The 19,280-nt window shown below is 31.0% G+C and overlaps 1 protein-coding gene across 1 annotated transcript; it reads left to right on the top strand.

The window, feature by feature from the left end:
- Positions 1-1,555: 1,555 nt before the first annotated feature.
- LOC108907931 (sex peptide receptor-like) lies at positions 1,556-18,129 on the top strand. Its single transcript, XM_018711776.1, has 2 exons — positions 1,556-2,631; positions 16,717-18,129. Exons 1-2 carry the CDS (start codon positions 1,680-1,682, stop codon positions 16,905-16,907), a joined length of 1,143 nt encoding a protein of 380 aa, XP_018567292.1. The 5' UTR covers positions 1,556-1,679; the 3' UTR covers positions 16,908-18,129.
- Positions 18,130-19,280: the final 1,151 nt, after the last annotated feature.

Here is a 19,280-nt window from a genome sequence, read left to right as displayed (position 1 = left end):
CATCTTTCCTTTTTCTTTATCATGACAATCCCAAGTAACACACTTGCTCAAGAACGTTTATTAGACGTTTTAAAACCGTCCAAAATCACCCATTCAAACATATTTGATTATTATTAAATCACCTAAAATTCTCCCGTTATTTTTATAACGGTTATATCTAAATCTTATCTAGATGGTATTTATCCCGACATTTTCAAAAAATTAGAAGATAAAAAAGTCTTAAATGATACTTAAAAGGCTGTAACTTGTCGAAAAATGGTCTTAGAGCAAAAAACAAGGAAGGTTCAGGTTTCTAGAAAATTTTTTCAAAAAAATATATTTTTTCGAATATACAGAAAAGATTTATCAATTTTGACGTTTTTTAAACAATTTTGTGGTTGGTACAGTTGTTATTTCTACTGAGGATATAATTAATACAACAAAGCAAAATAATTTTATTTTGCGGTGGTAAAAGATATCGATTGACCTTTCAGGGGCAAAATTTTGTTTGGACGTAGTACTAGCCTGACATTATTATTGCATTAAAAGCTCCTTGCGGAAACAGCTGGTGAACAAATCCGTTCGAGTTTTATTAGCCGTTCTATTAAACCCTCAACAATCCCCAAACATAATCGAACAATGCGGAATTGATTTGAGGTTGCCATTTCAAATTAAATCGTTCTTCCAAAGGTAGCAATATACCCAATACCAAATAAGATATGATACCTGGATAAAATATAACTGCCTTACAAATTCAGAAAAATTGGTCTAATATTCGTTTTTCATTCCANAAATATAGTAATTTTTAAAGAAAAGCCCAGTCCTTGTATTGTGCAAACTGTAGTAGGATAGAAAAGGTAGAAAAATAAAATATTCTTTATTATTGTTCAACACAAAAATTTAGTTTATAAGAAGCCATTCCTAATCTAAAGTCAACCAGTTGAAGTTTGTTTTCATATAATCCAATTAAATAATTTAAAATAAATAGTGTATAAAAAGTTAAAAACTCAATTTTTCTGGCGTGCTGCATTGAACAAATTTATGTATGAATGATACAGAACCGACTCCTGAGATCTAAAATAAAACAGACATCTGAGTAACAGCTAGCAAGGGATACAAAATTTAATATACAAGGTAAAACAAAAGAAAGGCTTGTATTAAACAATTTACAGTTAATCAAAATTTATTACAGAAACAAAACCAAAACAACGCAACACTCAATACATAAAACACAAAAAATTGACAAAATTTAATATCATCATAATCATAAAATTAAAAAAACTAACAATATAATAAATTTCATAACAATATTTTGCTTCTAAAGCAGTTGGAGATATCAAAAAAGAATATTATTTGAAAGATTTGGGGATTGTTTTTTCAATAACATCTTTGTGGATAACTTTTTTTTACGTCGTAGATACATTTTTGATAACTATATACTTATTTACACAAAAAATACACTTGTTGTTATTTACTATTTTTAGCTTCCTGTATTTTTTTTTAAATGTAATCTGTTTAGTGTTGTAAGATACGGCAGCAAATTAATACCTTGTATGTTGTTCCAGACTCCGATCTACCTCCTCGTGGCTAATAGTGGAAAAGGATGTGTGGGATGGACGTAATAACAAGTACTCATGAAACATTGAATAACTAACCGTGTTTAAATTATGTGCTATTCCTGTTTTCTCTAAAAACTAGCCATGCCTAAAAATACGCTATGTGACTTGGATGATTTCCGCAACCAGTACAAGAACATACACGGGTATCTGAGCCTAACAGTGTGTATATTTGGTTCCATAACGAACATCCTCAACATTTGCGTACTTAGGACTAAACAAATGCGGTCGCCTACCAATTTCATTCTGATAGGATTAGCAGTGGCGGATCTACTAGTAATGATACTGTACATCCCATTTACTGTGCATCGGAATATAGACCCAAGAAGGAGGCTCGTGCAACATTTTTCTTACCCCTGGGCCTGCTTTCATAAGTTCCACGCCTTCAGCACCATAGTGTTGCACTCAATCGCATGCTTCCTGACTATAGTCTTGGCGATTTGGAGGTATATTTTTGTATCTAAAGTGAGCTCGCATGGGGTTTGCTCGAATTTAAAGTACACGGTGATAGTAATAGTACTTACTTACGTAATTTCTCCTCTGATTTGCTTGCCTTTGTTGTCAACCTTCGAGATAATCTCGTACAACCACACTTGTAAGCTTAACGGTGAATGGGTTCTAGAAAAGGACATTCGTTTGTACGACAACAAAAGCCTAACTAAGAGAACGATGTATATAACGAATTTAAATGACCCACAAAACCTAAGTATCTGGCTGTATGGTGTTTGTTTGAGATTTGTGCCTTGTATTCTACTTACGATTCTTACATATAAGATTATTACGGCCTTATTGGAGACTAGGAGAAGGAGAATGAAACTGCTCGCCTCGAGTAATCCGTTGGAGGAGATGGGTGGGAAGAACAAACAGAACACTATCCAGTTGTACAAGGAAAACCAAGCGGATAGGACCACGAGGATGCTTTTAGCAGTCCTCCTGCTTTTTTTGATCACGGAAATACCCCAGGTGGTGATTGGATTTGGACAAATAGGAGCGTTGTTTGGGGAAATGTTCCTCGCGGAGTGTTACAAAAATTTAGGTGAGTATATGCAGCAGACATACGGTTGGTCGCAGTAGAAACGAATGATTTAGGCAATATAGAAAAAATATTTAAGGAAAATTTACAAAGGATTTAGTACATATACATAATTTTTTATTAATTCTGTAGCGCTTTCCCTGCTTGAACTTTTGCAAAGTATTTATTACTTTTGTATCCGCTTTCCCGCATGTCCCTCTGTAGGTGGAATAAATAAGTTATAAGTTTCCCGGGGGATGTGTTAATAAAAGATCTCTTATTTTTAATGCTGGGAAGGACCGTTCGATTTAACCTTCCATCGGAAAAATCATTGACGGTATTAAAGCGGTGATAAAATGTTTCTGAAAGGCTCGTATCTCGTGAAGTAAGTACTGCAGAAAATTCCTAAAAGATAGGTCTTATCTGAAAGGTCCTTTCATATCCTTGTCTGAACTGCTTAGGAAGCCTTGTGCCTTCATATAAAATTTAATACATCCCAAATTTTCACTAAAACGTTTCAACTTTTGAAACAAGGTTACGGGGACGTTGGTCTGGATCGTATGCAATGTTGCGAATGGTTTTCACGATTTAAAAGTGGTCGACATTTAATTCAAATGAATTTAGAAACCCATCATCAATGGCACATAGTAACATTTAAAAGACTTTTATGTTTGCTGAAAAGTCGCTATCAAAGGAATAACATTATCAGGTGCTCTGCAAACAAAAATATTATTTCGGTAGATATACGGAACATACTGCACCTTGTTTGATCGAATGCATTAGCGTGGTTCAATGTTCCTTGCCAAAAATGTTTGTGTTTTTCTCGACTGATAATGTTATACCACCTACAGGTAAAAATGCGTTGTTGCTATATTTCCCAGCTTATTTCGTTTAATTACCAATTTATCATTAAGCATATAAACATTTATATCTCGTCAATATGTTGTCTGGTGACACTGATAATGTGGAACATTTTTCCTGAAAATAAAGGTAAACAGATTTATACAGATATTGGCCAATTTTGGGTTTAATTAAGTTGATATCTCGTATAGGCACTCGTTTTCAGTATACAGATATACATATTTTATTTCACGAACGATTTAACAGTTTGTATTATGAGATTAAAGAACTACAGTGTGTTCATGATGAAAGGAACAAATTCGTTTAAAATTCAGCTCGAACACATTAGTATTATTAGTATTTTTAGCTGCAGATTTCTTCAGGAACGCCTCTTAAAATTCATCTTCAGATAACTACAGCTAATATAAATTTAAATACCGTTTACTTTTCTTATTACAAATGTTTGTGTTTTATTTAATTAGGGTATCCTAATAAGAATTATATCTGAAAATATCCCACGCAGGCCCACTTAACAAAACCGTTGAGAATTTATTAATTTCCCTTTGTTTTCTTTTAAACTAAAAATAAATGTATTATATTTATCTTTACATTTTTGTGGAAAAAAAAACAAAGAAAGATCTCATTCAACATTTCATCCTACATACACATTTTGTTCTATATTTTACGATAATAATTTCATTTATCTGCAGTCGAAAAGTAAGCAAAGCACGATATACAGTTACACATCTTTCCTTTTTCTTTATCATGACAATCCCAAGTAACACACTTGCTCAAGAACGTTTATTAGACGTTTTAAAACCGTCCAAAATCACCCATTCAAACATATTTGATTATTATTAAATCACCTAAAATTCTCCCGTTATTTTTATAACGGTTATATCTAAATCTTATCTAGATGGTATTTATCCCGACATTTTCAAAAAATTAGAAGATAAAAAAGTCTTAAATGATACTTAAAAGGCTGTAACTTGTCGAAAAATGGTCTTAGAGCAAAAAACAAGGAAGGTTCAGGTTTCTAGAAAATTTTTTCAAAAAAATATATTTTTTCGAATATACAGAAAAGATTTATCAATTTTGACGTTTTTTAAACAATTTTGTGGTTGGTACAGTTGTTATTTCTACTGAGGATATAATTAATACAACAAAGCAAAATAATTTTATTTTGCGGTGGTAAAAGATATCGATTGACCTTTCAGGGGCAAAATTTTGTTTGGACGTAGTACTAGCCTGACATTATTATTGCATTAAAAGCTCCTTGCGGAAACAGTTGGTGAACAAATCCGTTCGAGTTTTATTAGCCGTTCTATTAAACCCTCAACAATCCCCAAACATAATCGAACAATGCGGAATTGATTTGAGGTTGCCATTTCAAATTAAATCGTTCTTCCAAAGGTAGCAATATACCCAATACCAAATAAGATATGATACCTGGATAAAATATAACTGCCTTACAAATTCAGAAAAATTGGTCTAATATTCGTTTTTCATTCCAACGACTGTAAGCACCTAATATTTTGTTACATTTGCTATAGGAATTATTATATTATTACTTATATTACCAAATTTATGGCAATTAAACGTTTTATAGGCCATTTCACTTATTTGTGGACTCGATGATAAAATTTAAGACAGCTGAAATTGTTTAATCTTTATGATTTTATATTCATTTGGTACAAACTTATCGAAAATGCAAATATTTCTATAAAAAAAGAAAGAGGCGAGATAAAACACCGGATTATCAAAGCTTTGCTCTTTTATGGCTCAACTGCAAATGAAATGGAAAATGATTTCCTGTGGCAGTGTTTCAAAGCTATTATTAAAGTCGCATTGAAAAATTTTAATGCTTTCATTACCACCGAAATTTGGAATATTTATTGAGGGAGAATGAATAAAACATTAAGGCGAAATACTGGACGTTCCTAAGTAAATCTTTAACAAGTTAACAAAAGTCGATAATTTGTTGAAACGTTAATAACCTTCTATAGAAAAATCAAGATGGTATAAAAATATATTAATAGGTTCGCCAAAATTTCAAAACATCAAACTTAAAGAATATTCTTGATATAGAAAAGTTGAACCTAAATGGACAATAAAATAACGGGAAATGCAGCATGAGATGTAGATAATTAAAAAAAAACGTAGGTTTACGTGTTAACTGAATACGAAAATTTTAAAATGAAATAGCGAGTACTAAAAAATAAAATTAAGTGTAGAAATTTGACGAGGATTTTTTTCCAATGTTTAGAACAATATTTCGTCAATTTCATCACGTGGCGAGAAAACCACAAATACATATTTGTAAAAGAAAAGTCGATATTGATTGTAAGTTAGCAGCAGACTTAATATAAAGTAATATTAACAGGTTTCTGCAAAGGAACAGATACAATAACTTCTCTTCGAGCAAAGCAATATAACTGAATTTATAATTTTACAGTACTTGGTCCTTTTGAGCAGTTATTAAATATTCTGCGAAAGTTTAATGACATTCTTTTTAAAAAAATGTTAATTAAAATGGGAAGTGAATATCAAAAATTTCAGTGTATTTGTCACCTCCAAGTATATAATTTAGCAAATTGTAGTTCTATTCATTTCATACTGAATTTATTATCAAAAAGTCTAATTTTGTATAAGTAGGTATATGTGTATACACAGGGTGTTCTGAAAGTCCGTCAGGAAACTCCGGGAGGTGATTCTACGGATTAAAATAATAGCATTATTTAATGAAATTTTTGTTCGGATTGTCAATTGTTTGCAAATTACAGCTTGTATAATTTTTTTTATTTTTCTATTTAAATAACTTATTTAATTCAAGTTCTTCAATTCTTTCTGCAATTAATCAAGTTGCCATGCTGTAATACCTTCTTCTGTAAAACCAGCTTCGTTAGTAAATAAAATACTGTCTGTAAATGTTCGATCTAAACCACACATTTTTTAATTTTCTATTAAAAAAATAATTTGTAAAGAAATTCATATCTGGTTGCTGTAAATTTGGTTTAAGGTGATTACTCAAAAAAGTGTTTCGTTCTTACAAAACAAAAGTGATAGAATATAAAACGTTATAAAATAGGTAAATGTTTTTTTACCTGACAAAATAATTTCGTGGATAGGAAACATAAGAAACAAACGCACCGTAAACTAAAGTAAAAATTTTCGCTATTAGATTGCTCCTTTGTGTCTTGGGATGCGAAACGGTGTTTCAAGTCGGAGATCTGCGTGACTTATTTACAAATACCTGAAAATTACAGGATGAAACATTGTCAATATCAATAAGACAATAAAAGTTTACGAAATGACCATTTGAAGAAAATGGAGCAGATAGTAACAGCATATTTTTCAGAATGAGAAAACAATGTATTTCTCAGTGTTCTTTACATCATTGAACCACTTGTTTGCGTAAAACTATTTATATTTTTGTTACAAATGTACGAAGGGATCGTACCTACTTTTAAAAATAAGGTATTAGTACGAAAATTTTTAAGAATTGCTCTTCAAGATACAAATGATGAGGTTCAAATTCAATTCGGTGTACACTATATTTGCATATCTGCCTTAATAGTCTTAATATGTTGTAAAATTAAACCGCCTTAAAAACTAACAGTGTGGTATGGGTGTGAATAATTGCTTTAATTAATTTAATAAAAAGAAGCAGTACCTACAAGTACAAAATATTCAAATTTTTTCTAGAAGCTATCAATTTTGTATAAAAAACGTCTCCTGATAAATATTTTTTAGCTTCACAACAAGTACGATTTTTAATTATGCGTAACAGATACAAAGCAATATTAGTGAGAAAATATAAAAATATGTAGCTTTTTTCAAACTTCACCATGCATCTGGAAGAGGGTACATTTTCAGAAAACTCTATATGAAAAATTAATATATTTTCAGTACTCTAGTGTCTGACGGTATATTTTCTTCTGTAGTACAATTTAGATAAAAATGAGTTTGATATGAATCCTGAAAGGTGTTGCGATATTCCACCAACAAAATCCTACATGATTTGCAGAGAGATACTTTCTTTAAAACCACAAACCATCAGATTTTTATTTGTTGCCATGACTTTTTTTTAAGAAAAAAAGACCTTTCCTGTTTTATTCCCCAACTGTTTGTTGTCGAATTTTTTTGTATATTATGCAGCATGGAAGGTATTCTTCAAAATGTGACTTAAATCGTCACATTTTATTTATTTGATATAGTTTGACAAGTCTGATGATGTAATCGGTAACAAATAGTGTTAGTTCCAGTTGAACACAAAATCATATGCACAATTTTGACGGCGGAATATTGTAAATCCTGTAATTATGTACACATTTTAGCATTTCTTATTTATATTCAATCTTACATTGTTATTATAATCCGAAGTAACTTCTGAACCAAGTCCGCCATTAAATGACGTCATGGACATTCATTATTGAAATTCTCACATTGAAAGCCAATGATGAATTGACTTTTTATATTGTAGACCGCTTCTGTTAATAGACAAATTAATTTGAGAAATATACCTTACACGAAAAGGAATCGAGGTATTGATTTCCTCTTTTCTGTTATATTTCCTAATTCAGTAAGAAGTTCTTATAGAGACTTTCGATTCACCCGGCAGACTGTTAATGGAGTTTTTGGTAAACAACTTGTGCGAATTGATACCCACATACAGTTTTTTTACAACCGGATTACGAATGTTAATTCGTGCGTCTTATTTGCACAGGAATCGTAGGTATATTCTGACGATACACTGGTTGAACAGAGCATTGGACAGGGGCAAGAGAGTGGCGACTGATATAGAAAAAAGAAAAAACTATATACAGTGTGTCCCGTTATTGTTTCCCGAAGAGAGAAGCCATTTTTTTTGTAAATTTATGAGGAAATGTAATTTTTTATAAAGCTTCCTACTTGTTCTTAAAGTTCTTAGAATAACAATAATAAATTAAATAATTAATCGAAGTTCATAGCAGAAAAAATTGAGAAAAAGCTTTATTAATTCCGGAAGGAAAATATTGCTAAATTCAGAAAAACTGTGAAATATCCGGACAGGGTGATTCAGTCATAATGTCATTAATTTCAATCACCTATTCGGAAGGCCTAATGAAGACAGAAAATCGAAAAAGTAATTTTACTCGACCTTTTCAAAGATCAAATTTGAACTTAATTCTCGCTAATTCGATGCTCTACTTCGCATCACATTTTCTGAACGGGAACACGCCGGCGGACCACAGAGCGTTGGAACGTTGAAGCGAAACAGCTGTTTTCCTCAGAATTTTGTACTTGGTTTCAAAATCTTGGTATTCAAAGTTGTTGTTTTAGCCGTACTGGCGTATTAAATACGTTGGTACCATACTATTCTTTGAAAAGCAATAAGTCACTAGGTATATACGTACGTACTTAATAATTAATACAACATAATACTAAAAACTCATATTCATTTATAAAACACAGTGAAAACGGTAGCAATATTAAAAATACTAAATTGTAATAACCTAACATTTGAAAACAATTATTATATATCTGTTTTTATTAACAAATAAATAATACTTGTTAATATTTAAAATGTTAAAAAAATCATTCATTCACGTGTAAAAAGATCTGTTTTTCCTTATGTATATGTGTAAAATAAATACCTATAAATATTTGGTATAATTTATATGCAAAGCTGCTTAAATAGCTCAATTTCACAAGTGTAATAGCTATCAGCGAATAACGAACTTCGTTAAGTACTTTTCTAGTTAGTCTAAAATCTAGTGGCATAACCTACTTTACGTCGACCTAATAAAATTATTCATCATTATGCAAAGCAGAGTTCTAAGTGACCCACTTAATGAAATGAAACGAATTAGATTCGTAGTCACAAAAAATAGAATATATTTTTTTAAATTAATATGCTAAACTTTAATTTTCATGTGTTTTGAATATTACTACATACAGTCGAATGTAGTGAAACGGCATAAATGTTTAGCACAAAATCTACCAACATACGCATTAGTTGCTTATGGAAACGTTACAGGGACATTTATTTATTTATTTTTTTATTTATTTATTTACTTACTTATTTATTTAAAATACACATCCAACAGGATATATTAAGTCTAGTAATAAAATATAAAAAAGTTAAAAGAGAGAAAAATTAATTATGAAAAAATAGAGAAAAAAAACTTACAAATAACTAAACATAAAGAACAAAATAAAAAGGCAGCAAACTATAAAAGACAGATATGACTACATAAGTAAAGCATTTTTTATATCATTAAGCGAACAACAAAAAAGATCAACAATATTTTCTATTTCACTGCATTTGGAAACAATTTGATACAATGGTGTAGTAGCATCACCATTGTATACTTAACTCCTTCCAATATGCCACGGAAGCCTTGTCTCAACACTAAGGTTTATCGGGTAAGTGGTGTAATTTAAATTTATATAAGTATTTTCTCCTCTACTTAGCCTTGCTCTTTGTTAATAGTACTATATTGCGACATATTTTCTGTAAACATATTAATATTTTCATTCTTAGTCTGAATACGGTCCTGTTAAACTACGCGCCGCACTAAGCCTAGTCATATGTTGTAGAAAAGACGTTGAGGTTAGACAACCTGAACCTAAGACATGAAATTAAAGAATATTGCTGCAACTGTAAAAATTAAATGAAACATTGCAAAACCATAATAAACAAACGTGTAAACAAGGATTAAATGGCTTAGTTAAAGGAGCCTGCCTAAATTTCAAAATTTAAACATGAAAGAATGTTTAAGAATCTTCGAATCTTTCTTATGGCTGTATCTATATAATTAACTGTATTTTAACATTTGTTTTAAAAGTATGCAACTGCGTACAATAAAAGGTATCGAAATTCAATAAGTAGACGCATTCATTACTTTAATTAAAAGAAATTCGTTAGTATTTCTTAAACATGCCGCTGATGTTTAATCGTTTGTAGCTTTTATCGCGTTTGATTTAATTTTATAATTCACGAACTAAGCAAACGCTTAATTTCTATTGTGCAGGTAAATTAGTTTTAAACAAAGACGAAATGAGCAGCTTCGTAATAGTAGTTATTACAATATTATGTACGAAATGTCCTAAATACTAGCTTAACTCTCGGATAATGCCGATGACTATATTATTTTCTGAACTGGTGATTATCCACTAATCTCCGGACTTTGCACGCCAACACTTTTCAAATTAGGTCGCGTGGGACTATTGAACCAATTTGGTTCCACTGATCTCACATAATTCTTTTTGTCTCTATATCGGCCTTTAGTTTTATAGTAACAAAGTTAAAGCAATTTAGGTTTTTACGAATCGAAAGAGTCATGGTAGCTTTGACCTTCACCTAATCCTTTTACGAAACGGTTGACGGATTCGTCCAAATGAAGTAAGAGACCTAGTTATAAATGAATATAGCTATAAAGTAATTTTAAATTTACGTATTTACCATTCAATAGCAGAAATTTAATTATCAGATGTATAATTTGGCACGAAATTTAATTAATTGAACGATAACTTGAATCATTGTTTCATTTACTGAACACTTACACGAGGAATACAGTACTAACAGTAATAACAGAAGAAACGTGGTTCAAATTTCATTAGATATCGTTTTACTTCATTTCATTCATTTTACGTGCCTGTAGAATAAATTGTGACCCTGTTTAATATAAAAAATACTTTCAATAGCTTGCACCGAAAAAAATTTAAACGAAATTGGATAGTTCTTACTGAAAGCTAAAAATTGGTAAATGGATGTAATCATATTTCTTATGGGAAAGACTGAGGAAACTCAGAGACTGCATTTTCTTCCATTAGCACGGCGTGCCGCCTTATGATTCAATTTATCGTATCGAGAAGGTGCTTTTTAGAAGAAACATAATTTTATCGAAGCTCTTTCATTTCCAAAGATTCTAAATTGGGAATGACAATGGCACATTAATAAAAATGTTTTAAAATGTGAATTTTGCGGTTGCATTTTAACTCTAATTAAAACTAAAAAATTGACTACTCTCGGTTTCTTATACGGGATGTACCGAACATATTTTTTGTTGCATTGCAATTCTGTTATACAGGGTGTGGTGTGTATAATCTATACAAATATAACTACAGCTTCCTGATGATATTTGTAATAGAAAACTCTTATACGAAACAGTTCTATCTTCGCGTTTTTCTTGTAAATTAAAGTTCATTCATTCAACGAAAATGAAGGCCGACCCTATTATTTATTAAAAACTTTGGAAATATTTTTATGCGAGCCGAGATGCAACCTTATAATTTAAGTGGGTATAATTTAATACTAGTAACACTAAAAGAAGTGATTTTGTATTTATATTGAATTCATTATTCCCTTAATTATTAAATATTAAGTATCGTCCATCGACCCATCAGTGTTAAAAAGTTAAATATTCCAGACAAAAGTTTTTATTTTGTAATTCCACGATAGTGACAGTGTAATTTTTATAAAGAAGTAAAAAATAAGAATAGCGTGCCTATTACATTAAAAACGAGATTCTTAATGCTTAATTTTTTAGTCTGTGCATAAACTAGTTTTACAATAGACCGAGAAAACAATGCATTTACTATTTCCGAATGTGTCGATATGGTGTTAGTGTATGGTGCAGCCGGAGATAATGCGCTCGCGGCGACGTGGTTGTACCGGGAACGATGGCCACAACGCCACCCCCCCATGTGCAAATACAATCCTATAGTGCGTTCAGCGGCTGCGAGATACGGGAAGTGTTATTCCTCGAGGAGAAGGACGTGGTCAGCAAGTGAACCTTAATGTTGAAGATGCAGTGTTGGATTATCTTGATGAAGTCCCCACACTACTCGACGACTCGCACAGCAAATATGAACCTCATCTCGTACCGTACATCGCATCTTAAGACGCCAGCTGTTGCACCCCTATCATCTGCAACCAGTTCAATAGATTTTACCCCCGGATTGTGATCAACGAATGCGTTTTTTCAGATGGTTTTTACGGTAATGTGCCAATCAAGTAGACTTTCCTGCTTATGTTTGTGTAACAGATGAGGCGACATTTACCCGTGATGAAGTGAATTTCCATAATATGCACATATGGGCCGATGAAAATCTTCACGCGATTAGGGAAACTTATTTTCAACATCGGTTCTCGGTAAATGTTTGAGCTGGCATAATAAACGATGTACATATGGGTCCCTATTTCTTTGAAGGACGATTAAATGGACCAGCATATGCTGACTTTTTGGAGAACCAGTTGCCTGGATTATTGGACGATGTGGCATTACAAGTTCGGGCACGCATGTTTATCTTCAAGATGGGGCTTCTCCACACAGTACTCGAGAAGTAACGACACTTTAGAATGAAATGTTTCGTCAACGATGGATTGGACGCTTTGGTCCTGTGCCGTGGCCACCTCGGTCACCCGATCTAATTTTTATGGACTTTTATCTTTGGAGTCACTTGAAGTCATTGGTTTACAATACTCCAATTGCTACGGTGGAAGAATTGCGAAACCGTATACTTGAAGCTGCTGACACAATTAGGGGAATACCTGGAATTTGGGAAAATGTTCGCCAAAATTGGGTGCGTCGGTGCCATGCCTGTATCCGCGCTAATGGGGATCAATTTTAACATTTTCTCTAGAAATGGTAAATTTTATTTCATTTTGTTCAATATTTTATTTAAATACCTACTTTTCTTAGTTTGTACTTTTGCATTGAAAAATTCCCCAAAAATTGAGAAGTATCTTTCTACCTTTTAACGACGATTTGTTTACGCGGCTGGTCTACAGCACGTAACTTCATCGTAATTGAACATTCATTTACGAAAAAGAAATGAAAAAAATAGAACTTTTTCGTATAAGACTTTTGTATTACAAATATCGTCAGGAAGATGTAGTTTAATTTTTATAGATTATACATACCACACCCTGTATATGTGCTCAATGAGGCACATTTGCTCCACTCGTGTGTGTCGTTGCCAATACACCTACGTACGCCAATCCATTAATATCCAACCAAGCATTTTATATTTGTATTTAATAGTAGTCAACCGTTTCTGTACTTTTGTATGGATATTTACACGATTGTGTCCCTTTCTTATGGTCAAATCCAAAGAACAAACTTTAATGATATCCGCAGGTTACACAGAAAGTATATTTTATCAATGTTTAAAAATAATTTCACTATTTGTATAGAAATCAAATGTAATAAGAACTTCTATATGCATATTAAATATTCTGGGGAATTTGTTTCTTTTTAAATATTTGTTCCCTGTGCAGTTTTAAGATGGTCTTCAAAAATTCATATTAATATCATTTTTTGTGCGAATTAATATCGTCAATCACATCTGTCTTATATCCAGTTACATTACGACTTATTTGTCTATAAATTTCATAACTATTTACGTCACATTTATTTTCTGAGAACGCACTTTTGCGATAAAATGTGGTCTGAAATCGAGCCCGAAAATAAAAAAAACCTTTCATATATTTAGGTGGAAGTGGAGAAAATATAGTAGGTCGATACAGCAACATCATTATGTGGCGATTGCAAAGATTTTTATCAAAACCAATGATGAGAATTTTGTCACATGTTAGAGACATGTTCGTTAAATGTGAATTGAATTTATTTGCGAAAATGAAGGTAAAGTTCGTTCCAGTAATTTTTAGTTTTCTAATAGCTAAAATATGTAAAAGTTATTCTGAAAATGATCTTCCACTTTATTCCCTCACTGTACATATTTGACCACATACAGGGTGTCAAGAATTTTAACCACAAGAATTCGGGAACCCATAAAGGGCGTATAAATAATTGAAAAAGTTATTTTTGAAACCTGACTGCTTTTGAGATAAAAGAATTTCTGAATAAAGATATTGTAGCAAAACGTAAACAAAATAATTAATTTTCATCGCAAACCAGTGGTGTTGATATGAGGTATATACTAATTAAATTAAAAACGTTTATCTAGACATTGGCTGAATTAAATACCTACCTTCCATTAACATAATTAGTCAATGCATTAAAAAGTAAATAATGTAAATTTCTCTCTGCTGCGGACTAAACACTAAGTGACATTATCTCTTATTTAAACTGACAATAATTGTATAAATTAAATACATTTCAATCACAACCTAAATGTGGATAATTTCTAAGGGCCCATTGTGTTTTTACAGCTGAATTAAACTGCGTAGGTGTTAGTTAAACTATTGTTTCTCGAAAGTTTTAACAAGATATACCTAAAGCGTCATGTCATAATTGAATATAAAGCTATTGTATTCCATTCTAGGGTCCGTCCGAGATTTATTTTTTGTCATAACTGATATCAGCCAAGGATAAACAAAAGCTAACGATTTTGTAGAAACAAAATATCCAATATTTAAATATGATTCTCAACATTGTGGTTTATAACACATATACATGGATAATTATTGTTTACGATTTGTCAACGAATGAGATATTTGCGTTAACGTTTCCCTGCTATTAAATCCAGTGTATTGTATGTAGCCGCTTCTATTGGCCATCATTGGCACTGCTAACTTATCTACATAATAGATAATAAAATAGCCAGCGTAAATTAAACAACAGCTGCTAATTTTGAAGCATTCATTTCATTTTATTTTAAGAATTCTGATGATATTATATTTTTAATAAAGCATTTTATATAGAATGTGTCTGCGTATGTATGTTAATAAACAAATATGTTGTTGTATATGATGATAAACAAACATAATATCCTTTCAGCTCAGTTTAAAATAAAAAATATATATGTACATATATAGTTAGTACATAATTAAGGCACATGTTTATTGTGACTTTTATACATGTATTTGTATTTAATTTAAGGGTATCAATATCTTCATATAAACAGTTATGTACTCTAAAATAAACATGAAAGGAAAATGATTATGATTTATACGATATTTACCCTGTGCCAGGGCCTGGAAAATTGAAAATATTGACCATAGAAGGAAGAAAAAGGACGTCAGTTAATTCGAACATAAAACAAATAGACCGTATTTTTCTTTTCCTTTTACCTTACAAGTTAATATAAAAAATGTACAAGGGCAAATAATCGAGAATGTAAATGACACTTATTCATTATTTTTGTAAATCATTTATTTCTTCATTTCAAAAATTAGCTAACAATATTGAAATAAAAGTTCACGGTTTATGGTTCACGAAATTATAAATATAAAATGGAAACTAATTCATCCGAGACAACAAACAAAATGGCAATCCAGTCGTGAGTTGTATTAAGCTTTATTCGGCATCTTTAAAAAAAATTAAGCAGGATTTGTTGATGCCAAACACTATAACTACGACCACTGTACAAATTCCAATGAAGTAAACAATGATTAGGCATGATAAGTGCGTGGTAAGCATGTGATTGCAAAACCATTAGCCAAAATAGGCCAGAAATTGCCTTTTGACCAATAGTTTTTATGTAACACGCTTGATCATTGTTTACTTTGTTGAAATATGGAAAGTTAATGTAGTATTGGTTATTCTGAGCCACATAGGTTGATGAAAAATTAGGGAATGTTACGTTACAATATTATTTTATAATGTAATATTAATATAATAATAATTAATCTATGCGGCATTAAAATAATCAACGATCTTGTGTAAAAATTTACATTGCTTACAGAAATTGTTTTGAATAAATATGCATTCGTGATTGTTTATAGTTTATTAAGAGAGAAAAACAGACGACGACGAGACTCTGCGAAAATATGTTGCCTTTAGAGAAATAATTATTTACATAGTGAGGCCAATAAGCTAACGATGACATAAGACGCAGACTTTGGCCGACACGTCGTGCATATTATTTCGTAAACATTAATAAACTGGTTTTACTTAATTAATTTCTTTGGTTTTTATCACTTTTTAGATGTTATTTCGTAAATATTAATAAGCTGGTTTTACTTAATAAATTTCTTTGGTTTTTATCACTTTTTAGATGTTATATTAGGGCTATGCTAGGGTTACGTTATTACAGGCGTAATTCTCGTCCGCTTTTCCTTCATGAATGTCGTAATAGCTCAAAGTGGAACATATTTTCAAGGTCATAAGCCTTTAGGACATCACATCTCAAAGGAGACATTTGTCCGGAATCGAATTCGTAGAATTGTATTTTGTGATGAGATCGGTGGAAAACTTTTTTTAAGTTAAAGATTCCAAATATTTTACATGATATTCCGTTCCTGCAATCGTTCGTGCACAGATGTGTACGCGGCTTTAAATACATTGTACGTAAATCTAATGGCGATTTATGTTCTAGGTGATGTCATGGACATGATGGCCCTCACCAATTCGGCTATAAACTTCATCCTCTACTGCACGATGTCCAGACAGTTTCGCGTGACCTTTAAGGAGATTTTCAAAGTGAAAGCTGTTGTTAAGTGGTGTCACAAGCATCCCCATACGCCAGAAGAACAAGGAGTGGCAGAGACGAAAATGTCGTTAGTTTAGTTAACGTTTTGATTTCTGGTTGCATCGATTGATAAACAGAAATATTTGTGATAATACTTTAAGAAATGAAGAAAAACTTTGAGTAAACAAGAGTTTTAAGAAGTTTTTAAAATCTACGTATAAATAAATACTGTGCATATTTTTCTATTACCCTCTTCCACTACTTTTTTAATGCGTATTTCTACAACTATTGAACATTTACCAGAAGTCAGCTTCACCACTACCAAATAATGCCTGTAAATAATATTACAATTAATAACACAATATAACACACAAACATATTTATTAATTAAGAGTTATACGTAAGTACACATAATTGTTTATTGGCTTCAATTTAATATTTTATGCAAATTTTTTAAAATTTTTCTAATTAATTTGTTAAAACCACGAATTAGAAGCTGTTTTACAAAGTTTCTTTCAAAACAGAAACTATATCAGTTTAAAACAAAAAAAATAGCATTAAAAGTTGAATTTGATAAACAGTTAACCATACAAATAATCTCGAGTGCTAGTTCTCTTATATTTATTTTATTATCTAGAATATAACATTATCTTCTTTCATTTATTTATATTTCTGCCTGTTGAATGAATGTTGAAATAAAATTATGTTTTAGTTTCTGTGATCGTCCTGTTTCTGTACAAATGTGTATTTAATCAATATCAATTGTGTTTACTGATACACTGACAACTCTTAGGATTATCAAATTTGTCAATTATTCTTTTCGGAACTTTTGTACCCTTCAATTTATAAAGGTATAAGAATAAATTTTAATAAAATCAAGGTTTTATTGTAGAGTGAAAATAAAAATAAAATCAGTGAGGAAATAGTTCTTATTCAATGGTAAAACGCTAATTTGCTATTTAATTAATAATTTTTACGATCCCTACGCATTCTGTCGAACAGCTGGAATAACATTAGCCTGCCAAATTTTGTATTTCTCTAAGGCAACTGCTGGGAAATTCACCTAAATTATGTCTGACGCCGTATGCTACACACCAGAATTATTAAATTTTGTGAAATATTGCTTTCCATAAACATTAATTATTATTAAGTAAAACCAAATTGAGGTTATTATTAACCTGTGGTACATTACTGTTGACATCATAATATTCTGCACCAAATTTTGTACTTGTAGTGCTAGGTATTGTAGTAATGTAGATATAGTTCTTTGTACTGACTGTGTTAAATATATTTTTTATTATAAAATAAACGTAAAATTAATTCTGTTATTTTCTTTTAGGTACAATTGTCTTCAACACTAAAATAAAGTTAATTTAGTATTAGAAAATTAGTGTTAATTGACTGTAAGTTAATTTGAACGTACTAAAAATCGTTAAAAAAAAGCGTCAAAATCTTTGAAAGCAAAGGATACTCTATTCTTGGCATTTAATCTCAACAACTGTTATATAGGCTGTATACAGTGCGTTCATGATGAAAGGAACTCATTCGCTTAAAATTCAGGTAATTATTTTGTGGGAAAAACGCTCGGACAAGTCGATTAGTATTTTTAGTTGCGGATTTTTATGTTATACAAAAAGTGTTCTGAATTTACCGTAAAGTCCAAAAATGGCATAATATACAGGATGTTCTATTAAAAAAAATCAATGTTGACTGCATATGTTCTTCTTGAGACACCGTGTATACAATTTTCTTATGTCAAAAAGTCCGCAACTAAAAATACTAATCGACTACTGTTCGAGCGTTTTCCTAGAAAATAATTACCTGATGAATTTTAAACAAATTTGTTCCTTTCATCATGAACGTACTGTATATTAAAGTGTTAAAGTATTATTTAATAAATATTTCTTTGTCAAAACTTTAATGGCTTTTGGAAAATCAATTAAATTAGCTAATAGTTGTAACTTGTAAATTTATAATTAAACGTATTTATTGAATCTTCAAACACTTGAGGCAAACCACTGAACAAAATTCTTTTTTTATGTGCTTATTAATATTACAAGTCTCTTAAATTTTATTTTGAATATCACTTTTATGTAACAATTATACTTAAATGTATTCATACATATTGATTTTTCAGTGGCGACATCTGATGGTCTAAACATGGTGGTTGCTCTGCATCTTACACGAAGAAGTTTACTACATGATCACAAACTCAAAGCTTCACGAAAACTTCGGCAGATATCAATTCATACATTTAATTCGATTCTTTACTTTCGATTATTAGAGTAGTTTAATTATGAAACTATCTTAGTTTAAATTGTTGTGATTGTGAGTGTCTTATATCGTCCCTTAAGAGATTAGATAGTTAGAGAGTAATAATACACTAACAAGTTTTAGAGACAAATCCAGAGAAAGGCGAGACACTAGATACCATAGTAATTGTCTATTTCTTAAAAACCTGAGCACCTTGA

The sequence above is a fragment of the Anoplophora glabripennis genome, unplaced genomic scaffold (assembly GCF_000390285.2).
Source record: "Anoplophora glabripennis isolate ALB-LARVAE unplaced genomic scaffold, Agla_2.0 scaffold78, whole genome shotgun sequence".
Lineage (NCBI taxonomy): Eukaryota > Metazoa > Arthropoda > Insecta > Coleoptera > Cerambycidae > Anoplophora > Anoplophora glabripennis.
This window is presented reverse-complemented; position numbering and strand designations above follow the sequence as displayed.

What these genes read in the sequence shown, in the direction of transcription:
- LOC108907931 (XM_018711776.1), top strand. Translation starts at nt 1,680, where the DNA reads ATGCCTAAAAATACGCTATGTGACTTGGATGATTTCCGCAACCAGTAC. An exon ending in GGAGTGTTACAAAAATTTAG is followed by an intron (nt 2,632 to 16,716) that starts GTGAGTATATGC and finishes TTTATGTTCTAG; the next exon opens with GTGATGTCATGGACATGATG.